Source organism: Lepeophtheirus salmonis, chromosome 3 (genome assembly GCF_016086655.4).
Source record: "Lepeophtheirus salmonis chromosome 3, UVic_Lsal_1.4, whole genome shotgun sequence".
NCBI classification, from domain to species: domain Eukaryota; kingdom Metazoa; phylum Arthropoda; class Copepoda; order Siphonostomatoida; family Caligidae; genus Lepeophtheirus; species Lepeophtheirus salmonis.
In genome coordinates this window covers 7,943,133-7,952,936 of record NC_052133.2, presented here as the reverse complement: position 1 = coordinate 7,952,936, position 9,804 = coordinate 7,943,133, and the positions used below count along the sequence as shown (strand labels likewise).

The window sequence follows — 9,804 nt, the reverse complement described above, 5'->3', positions numbered from 1 at the left end:
TTTTCCTAAAAAAATAAAAAGTCACCTTACTTTTTGAACACACCTCGTATATAATATGAACATTATTATCTATTTACCCCTAAATAGAACCTAAATAGAATCGTAGATATGTAGTGATATTTTTTTATCAACATTAGTTATCTATTAATACGGGTAGCTTGTCTTCAACAAATTAGTTATCTTATCATAAAATAAGACCCACATGATTATATCTTGCCGTATTCAATATTTTTATAACTTACCATACAAAATTTGTAAAATGAATTTTTAATGTTCCGACTCAATTTAATCCCTGGAGATACCCTATTTAAGAGATATCAGAGATAATTAATAGATGTAGTGGAATCGTAGCTGTTAACTTATTTAATGTTTATATATACATACATAAAACCAGGGATACAGAAGCAAAAATAAAGTTTGTTATATCGCAGAGTTTTCTTAAAATGTCGTTAAAATATATTGTTTTAGTATAAATAAAGAGAGGATGTGTTTAAAGAAAAAAAACAAGTATAGTGATTAGAAAAGGAAAAACGGTTGATGCGTGTGCTCTTTCTTCTCTTTTGTTCATTATTCAATCAGTCGTGGGCGTGTTAACAGGTCGCTCTAAAACGGTGAATTCCCCAATGGTGGGGAATGTGGAGTTTCCAAGTGGGGAATGACCGGTTAGACAGAAAAACCACTGTTTCCTAATTTCACACATTTCAATTTCAACCAATGTTCAAATCCCAATCATTTACAGACAGTTTTAATAAGAAAAACGACCAACAAATGAAGTATTTTTGGTAATGTATGGGTTAAAGGGACTACGGTGTTGGGTTAGAAATGTCAACAGCCGCTCCCCGCAAACCCACACCTGTCACGTCTCTCCTTTGTGTTACAGGTGGGTAACAGTGCTCCAATTATTTAGTAAATACTCATACGTTTATTTATTTTTATGGTTATTTTATTTAGTATGTGTGTGTTGTTATGATATTATACGCTAAGGGTTAAGATTTTTGAATCTGCAGGAAAATTCGAGGCACGTTCGAGACTGCTCTCAGCTCTACGGCTTTTCCAACACTGTTGCGAATAGCAAGACTGCTGGTGGCTTAAGTGAGGTTATGGGAACGAAGCTATCATCAACCTCAACAAGCTGCTGGCGAGTTACAGCTTTATTTACCGTAATTCAAAAGTGACAACTCAATTATGGTGTTCACGAGCTTTCGAGTTAACATCTTCCCGAAGGAAGCAGAAGAAATCGAAGAACAGTTTTTGACCTGGTGCAATAAATGTTTTTTTTGTGGAGAAAAGCCTGAAGGCATTCTGGGCCACTATGTATGGTTCGTATTCTCGCGTTGATGTGGCGTCGCTCACACTACTTATTGTATTTCCCTCCACGTACCTGTGTGATTCGGCGCATGCAAGCATGGTTAAGATCAAAATCAAATCGCAAAACCGCCTTATTGACTTTGAATCTGCAGCGCTATTTGAAAAGTGGACTCGAACATTGAGGCACTCGTCAAGGCAAAACAAATGTAAAAGTATCATTAACCTGAATGCGTCTACTGTTGCATTTAGAAATATGTTTTTTATTGCAAAAGAATTATAACAAATTTTTTCATATCTATTTTATTTCTATGTGAAACTGTTAATAAAAAATATAATATATGCCAAGCAATAATTAAGTTATATAACATAGCATAAAAAAGCAAAGCTATATTTACGTATTAAACAATTGATGGGTTAAAGTCAAATTTGTCAAACACCGATGCTGTGGTGGGAAATGGAGAGTTGGGTCTCTAAAAAGTGGGGAATTGGAGAAAAAAAGATTACATGCCCATTCTACACTGGATTTTCATTATTATGTATATATGTATATTGGTCATTTTAGTATTTCTATGAATACATTTTGGCTATCATATACAAATAAAAATGTAAAAATTTAATAAAATATTAATAGGTAATATTATAATACAGATTCGAATAAAATACTATGTAATTCATTTTAAAAATTGTGGAGAATAGAGAACAATAGTCGAGCAGTACTTAAGATATAAATAGCAGTTGGTTTGATTCATTTCTTTTGCCAACTACCAGATGATTTTGGGCTTACTTTGTTGATTTTTTTTTAAAGGATTTTCTAATATCCTTAAGCGATATTACACTTTTTCTCGGAGCTGCCTCAATCTTGCTAAAACTTTGGAAAATGATAAATAGAGGATACCTAAATAATTAAACCCCTCTAGCTATAAACCATTAAATATATTTAGTCGAGGTTTTAGCCATTTGTTGTTGAAATTAACTAATTATACCCGATTTTTCGTCAACCCACCTGGCAATTCTGTCTAATTTTTACTACTACAATTTGAATGTTTTAATCAATACGACTTATATTTTCACCTTGGTTTTGATCAACTACGACAGCGTCAACTTATTTTTCACATCATCACCCTATGTTCATTATCTCTAGCCAATGAATACATTACTTAAATAACATAAGATATTATTGCTCTAGCTCTGAATTTGTTATTTCCTTATTTGCAAAGTTGCTTGCAGCTAATCCAATGAAACGTCATAACAGCTAGACTGCTCTCCTCCAAAACATTTTTCGTTCATTTTTAGGGTTTCATTTCTTTTAGTATATTATTATTAGGTGATCATATTATTTCAAACTATGGTTATTGACTGTTGAACAATATGTGATGCTCTAATTTTAAAATACATTGATCGAGCAGGATCGAATTAATGAATAATACATATATTATTTACATAAGTAAGAGTTGTCGAATGATATCCATTTTAACTTTCACAAAGATTATATAATTATTTGTTCAATTCTTTTTAACATTTGTTGTTCAATAATAAGTGAAAAGCGTTTTTGTTTAACTTATTATAATAATAATGACCACCGGTGATTCAAAGAGCTGTTGTATTCGACTCACAGATGTCAAATACATACTCAACAGGTGAAAATATCCCGTCATTCAATTAGGAATATTTTGTTAGGTACGTGTAACATGAGACATATGGAGCAATACCCTTGCTAATAAGTGATAAAAGATAATTAATTAATTTGGTTTTATGATTAAACAATATTGGTGGGAGTATTTGGCTATTATTTACAGTTAATATCATTGTACCAGCATATAAAATGAGATCTTTGTATTGTAAATTTAAACAAGGAACAGTTTTGAAAAGAACCAATTACATAAATCATATGTACATCTTGACTTGAAGAAAAACGCATTAGCAAATCTTTATTAATATTATTTACTCAATGAATAATAATTACATATTTTAAAAGTGTATCCAAGTGATTTTTTTGATAGAATGATTTCAATCATGTTGACAATGTTCTATAACTATTAAATTCCCATATGAAATTTTTGTAGCATAAAGAAAAATCGAATAGACAATACCTTACTAAGAATTATGTCAGTAACAAAGAACAAAATGTGAGATTAAATTAGCATGTCTTGGGCAATTTCATACCTCGAGTATTTCGCTTGAATTAAAGGTGAAAATCGCCATGTGTTTTAACAATTATTTTATAAGCATATTATTATGTTCAATAGATATTATTTATTAAAAAAGTACAAATAGACATCTAGGCTAAACATAATTAGGATTGTGACAAAGGTCGAAATCCTTGTGACCATATATTTAAAAAAATAGATATAATTTGGTAACTTGCAAGATATTAGTGTTCTTATTAATATTTATTTTGAAGTCAAACGTATACCAAACAAGGAGCAATATAGTTTTTATAGTGATCTCTATCAGCAGATCTGTCGTCCATCAGGGTTGCCAATATAATATACTTTTCTTTTTAATTTGCACTTACGAAGATTTAGACCATTTTCATATCCCTATTGGCATAATATCTACAATTCAATAGTACAAAAATAAAACTCAGTCGATCCTATTTGAAGACTTCTGAGGTAAGAGTTCTGACGTCATACCCCAATAATATGTACAAAAAAACGAAGAAAAAAAACCTTGAGCGCTATTAATTAGAATGTAAAATGCAAAGGTTTGCATTTTATTTTAAAAGGCCCTACCTCCTGGATTGAAGGATAAATATGTTATGTTATGTATACCTCACCTAATAAATAAATTTTAAAATTCATTAAATAATAATCCTTCACTCATTATCAACCATACCTTGAAATCCGACAATGTACGTGTTGGATGATTGAAAGAGGAGTTTCATTTCATTCAAGGATAGTTTAAAAAAGAGATTGAGTGAGTATTAATTGATAAAAGAAGAAGAAGTAGTTATGAAAAAGGGCGTTCATATCGGCAGCTGTTAAAGGGAGGGTGCACATAATATTGTAGTAACCTAGATCAGTGATTCTCATACTTTTTACAGTCTGAGCGCAGAATACTACAGATATTTACTTGCGCATTGTATACATAATAGGACTTATAATTTATAATTAAGTCATATAATATTTGGAAAGATAATGCATTTAATAAAAGCATAATGTTATTGAAGTTTATTTATTCCTGTGTGTGTGAGAAACACAACTAGAGATATTTGCTTGCTTTTCATATCTTGGGACTGGACAAAATAGAACTTTTTAACTGACGTCATAAATTACATTATAACTGAAGTAGAGATCCTTTTGGGTGCTTAATGTTATTACTTTTACATTATAAAATAGACAAATTTTGAATACATCTTGATGAAACTCCATCAAATGACTTTGCTAATGAAAAAGACTGAACGTATATATTGAATACATGTTGATGTCAATGATAAACAGTGATCTTTGAATTCATTCAATGTAATATGTTCTGAAAATCCCTATAAAATGTCTAAATTTGTATAATTTCTTTTTGATCGATTAGGGACGAGAAACGTAGGAATCTTTAGGCAAAAATATATTATTCTTGCTATTATGATAGTTAATTTGTATTTATTCTATGGAAATAAGATTGTATTACGATCTCATCACATATTTTGAGAACATTTCAGGGTCAGATATTTAATAAAACTGGGTATTAGAGGGATAGATTTTTGGTAGATGGTAAAGGTTTAAATCATTTTATTTGTTGGTCCCATATAGACTTCCAATAGTTGACTATTTTCCTTCATAATTTAAAAAAAAAGGGATTTCATTATTATAAAATTAGGTTTTTGAGTCCCCTTTCAAAATGGGAGGCATCAACAAGAGTGAAAATGTCACGTGAAAACAACCTATATATCATATTTGAGGAATACTGCGGCGCGCATCGAAAAAGGGTATATGCAAGCCCCCGAGCGCATAGTTTGAGAACCACTGACCTAAATGGACATGAATTTTTGAAAATAAAATAAAGGAGCAGCAGAAGAATTATAATAGTGGTGGAATGAAATGTATGCTGCATAGGAGTGGAGTGGAACTGAAGGCTCCCGGCCAGCATTTACATAGTGTATGTATTGCAGTCTGTATATAGTACTAGTACTACACTACATCCCAGTCATTGTACAATTATATTTATTATTATTACACAAAAAAAGGAAGAGGTGAAAATACGTAAGTACGAAAGATTTTAGCAGCAGCAACAGCAGTTGCAGGAGCAGCAATGTAAAAAAAAAAGAAAAGAAAAGAAGAAGTAAAATAAAATGTAAAATAAAATATTTGATGAAGTAGAAAAGAAAAGAAAAAGAAAACAACTCCCCAAATGGGAAATCATTAGAAAAGGCTCTGGATGTGGAGGAATGAATGAAAGAGAATGGATGAGGAGGAGGAATTGGTGGCTCGACTCCGAGCAGCGGAGGAACGTCGCCTCATTGTGAATAAATATGAGCGAGGACGCGGTGAAGGGGCCGTGATTGATGCCTGGGAAGACCCTGAGTACGAAATTTTTCACATTGCGGATCGATACGGATTCTTACAGTAAATATTGTTGGATTGATGTTAAAGAAAGTCCTAATGAATGAATGAATGTATTAATCCATTTTTAGTGATAATCGTCTGCCGGATGCGTCGCATCGAACGGAGCGCGAGAAGAAACAGAATCGTATTGAGGCATCGCGATGTCAGAAGTGGAGTGAAATGTTCAATAAAAAAGAGAAATACTTCATAGAAGGTGCTCGAGATCGGGAAAAGATGATCAATCGTGTGTATAAAGGAGTGCCTGCATCTGTGAGAGGCATGTTCTGGGCCATACTCCTCAATGTCGACCCACTCAAAGAGAAACACAAGGGACTCTATGCTGTAAATCCCTCCAACATTCCTTTCACTCTTACTTACACCGCCCCTTTCCTTTCTAGGATATACTCCAAAGAGCGTTGAAACACTCTCCGGATATCCGTCAAATCGATTTAGATGTCAATCGAACCTATCGCAATAATACGATGTTTAGTGAACGCTATAGCACTCGTCAAAAAGCCCTTTTCCATATTCTTGCAGCTTACTCCGTGTATAATACTAAAGTTGGTTATTGTCAGGGAATGTCGCAAATTGTGGCTCTACTCCTTATGTACCTGCCGGAAGAAGAGGATGTGTTCTGGGCCCTTAGTAGTCTTATGGTAGATCCTAAATATCTCATGCATGGTAAAGGATCCAGTCATTTTATTATATTCTTCAACCTCAACAAAGAGTTTATGTGTATCCTTTTCTCTTGTAGGTTTTTTTATACAAGGCTTTCCAAAGCTCTTACGATTTCAAAACCATCATGAAAAGGTACTCAAAAAGTTCTTACCCAATTTAAAAAAGCATTTAGATAAAAACGGCATTGATACGGGGATATATACTTTGAAGTGGTTTTTCCAATGCTTTTTGGATAGGATACCTTTTAGTTTGGCACTGCGTGTCTGGGATCTATATATTTTAGAAGGTGATAGAGTTCTGATAGCTATGGCTTATAACATTCTTAGAATGCACCGTCATTATCTAATGAAACTTGGAATGGACGAGATCATGGAGTACCTACAGATTAAACTCGAAAAGAACTTTCGCTTCGAAGATAGTATTGTAATAGACAAATTGCGGAAGACCATGTACGATTTACGTGACTTTAGGTTAGATTCACCTAATATACATGGAATCCCGCCGTCAGAACTCCCTCCGGAAAATATAAATGAGGAGGCTGCCAAGTTTAATAACTCTGTTGAAAGAGAAGCGGGGCTTCGTAGTCGATTTTTGTCGGATAAAGAAAAGGAGTTTAGCCAACACACGCTTCAACGTCAAATTGAAACAGAGAATCGAATCAAACAAGAACCGTCTTTGGATGAAGGTGAGATTTGATTTTATATTATTAGGATATAATACGCATGTACTGTTACTAACAGTCAAGGTTATCGTCAATCGTATAAAATCATGCTCAATATTCGAAATTTGATACACTGAATAAATGTATGTATGTATAGTCCATGAATATGATATATAGTATCATTTATATGTTGATATAAGCTAAATTTCTAGTGAGAATAGCAAACAGTATGTTTATATCTTTTACTTGCAATAGTAGATATTTTATTATTGCGATATTTTGCTTATTCATTTAAAAATGATTGCTGTGTGGGTTGTGGGTGAGAATGCGTATAAATTTATTTATCTTTTTTTTTTCTTTCTTTTTTTCCATATAGCAAGTAAATACTATATATAATGAAATAATGTTAGGTATTTAGCTAATGGAATGTTAACAATGGAAAGAGTGGTAATAATCCCTGTTTTGAATGTGAGACATAGGTACTTAATCAACTCTCAAAACACTCTTTCAATGAATTAATTGTCTTAAAGAAACTGACTTACTAGATAGAATTATTGTAGTAATTAATTATATACATACATTTTTCAAGGTTATGATCATTAAGTCCCTATATATCCTATTTCCCACAATATACTAATAATAGTTTATATGTATTCTTCATTTCAGGTTCCTGTGATCATAGTCTTGATGATACATCGAGCTTGCTAGATGAAAGTAAGAGTGAAATGGGAATAGACAGTTCATTTGATACGGTGGATGATCCTCCTACCCGCTCTTCCATGGGAGGAAGGGTCATATCCCCTTCCTCAACTAAAAGTGGTCTTAATAAATACGAGGATTCAAAGCCTTCATATTCATCCATTGTGCTACCGCCATCTCCTCTGCCTCCCTCGGAGGCACAGACTAAGCTGGACGAATCACTACGTCTCATGCTTCATACTGCAAGCTTAAACAATGGACTTGATAAAGTAGAGACATTTTCTAAGCCCAAAAAGAGAAACGGTAGTAGCATTGCTCTCAGAAGCTCCAAAATCAGTAGTAGTGTTGGTGTTGGTGGTGGTGGTAACAATAACGCGTCCAAAAGAGTGTCGAGCATTTCTTTTCCTGGTACAGATCAACTTCGAAATCCTACCGGACACAACAACAACAAACGAGAGGGGAGTAGCCCTCTTCCTAAGGTTCTGAGTTCCGAAGGGGATGTTGTTCGGATACACGTCCCCTATGATCATAACAGTCATATAAATAGTAATAGTAGCTGCAGCACTAGTCCGCATTCCAATTATGTATCCTCTCCACCTCCTCCTTCTTCTTCTTCTTTGACAAGTACAAGATACGAAGGGAATAAAGTATTAATTCCAGTCAACTCTGAAAATCTATCATTATCATCTACTTTTTCATCATCTCGCATCAGAGAAGTTTCATCCTCATCAGCATCATCAACAATTGCCCTAACTAAAGTTACAAAAACTTTTGTCGTCTCATCATCCACTGCTTCTTCAAAAACCATCAAGCCGACGTCTAGTAGTAGTTGTAGTAATAAGAAAAGGAACAATCTTGGTAATCGGTGAACAATTAACAAACAAACAATTGGAACTACATATAATAAATAATAAGTGCTTTTCATTATTGCTGTTTAAAAAAAAAATGAAGAGTTCAATCCGTTTGCCCATCCACACACACTCACAACCGACTACTTAAAATATACGTCTATCTTTTTAAAACAAACAGTAATGGATCTTTTCCCTCTGTTCTACATATATTTTTCCTAATTTTAACATTCATTATTACTATTATAATTGCTGAAAGGTTTAGTATACACACTTACATATGTTCTTCCCCCCTTTCAACTTTGCTCCCTTCAAATCTATATGATATATCTAATGAATATGTTTCCATGAATAATTTGAGAGATAGAATGAAAGCGTTTCGCAATACAAATTGTTCTGCATTTATTGAAATATGAAAATATATAATTTATTATTAAAAATGAAAAAAATATCTATGTACGTAATTTAATTTGATGTCCAGTCTATTGGTTCTAAATGAAGGTTCTAGGGCACTTAAAATATATTAAATGATGATTCTCACTCATGATACTCTTATTTTTAATGATAAGATGTTTCATTACTTGCCACGGTTCTAGGACAATTAACTGAAGGACTATTTACAAAATTTAGCCGCAAAATAATATTTAATATATTGAGATATAGTTAAATTAAATTTAAAAAGATGCTATGATAAATAGGTATTGCTTCTTCGTCAATCCATGAGTATTTTCCAAAATGAATCTCAAAAGATAATTGATAACGGAGAAGTGTTGGGGTTTCTTCCATTCGATTCACTGTCGTGTTTGTACATTATTTAATTTATTTAAATTACTACAACGGTAAAGATTTGAATTACATTTTTATCATATACTACTGGGTTGCGTTTATATAATGATTTTTAATTAATATAATTAATAAGAAATATTATTCTGCAAAAGATCATCAATATATTAAATATAATTTTTTGGCCAATTGTCCCCTCTCGATTTGCTACAAATTGTGGTTATTGAGTGCGCATTAATTAATAATCGACTCATTTCCGACTCCCTCTCTTCTTTAAACATTATTTTTATCT

General features: G+C 32.7%; 1 protein-coding gene and 1 long non-coding RNA gene across 2 annotated transcripts; both read left to right on the top strand.

Annotated features, from left to right (window-relative positions):
* The first annotated feature begins 566 nt into the window (after positions 1–566).
* On the top strand, positions 567–1,968 carry LOC121114252 (uncharacterized). The gene is made up of 2 exons (XR_005863232.2): positions 567–880; positions 1,008–1,968. It is a non-coding gene; the product is annotated as an uncharacterized lncRNA (long non-coding RNA).
* Positions 1,969–5,311: 3,343 nt separating this feature from the next.
* On the top strand, positions 5,312–9,140 carry RN-tre (Related to the N terminus of tre oncogene). Its single transcript, XM_040708160.2, has 5 exons — positions 5,312–5,864; positions 5,933–6,185; positions 6,242–6,524; positions 6,598–7,206; positions 7,849–9,140. Exons 1-5 carry the CDS (start codon positions 5,701–5,703, stop codon positions 8,748–8,750), a joined length of 2,211 nt encoding a protein of 736 aa, XP_040564094.1. The 5' UTR covers positions 5,312–5,700; the 3' UTR covers positions 8,751–9,140.
* Positions 9,141–9,804: the final 664 nt, after the last annotated feature.

Bases quoted from the DNA above. Each gene is read 5' to 3' on its own strand.
- RN-tre (XM_040708160.2), top strand. From the start codon at position 5,701: ATGGATGAGGAGGAGGAATTGGTGGCTCGACTCCGAGCAGCGGAGGAA. The intron at 6,186-6,241 runs GTAAATCCCTCC...TTTCCTTTCTAG, and splicing joins AACACAAGGGACTCTATGCT to GATATACTCCAAAGAGCGTT. The intron at 7,207-7,848 runs GTGAGATTTGAT...TCTTCATTTCAG, and splicing joins AGAACCGTCTTTGGATGAAG to GTTCCTGTGATCATAGTCTT.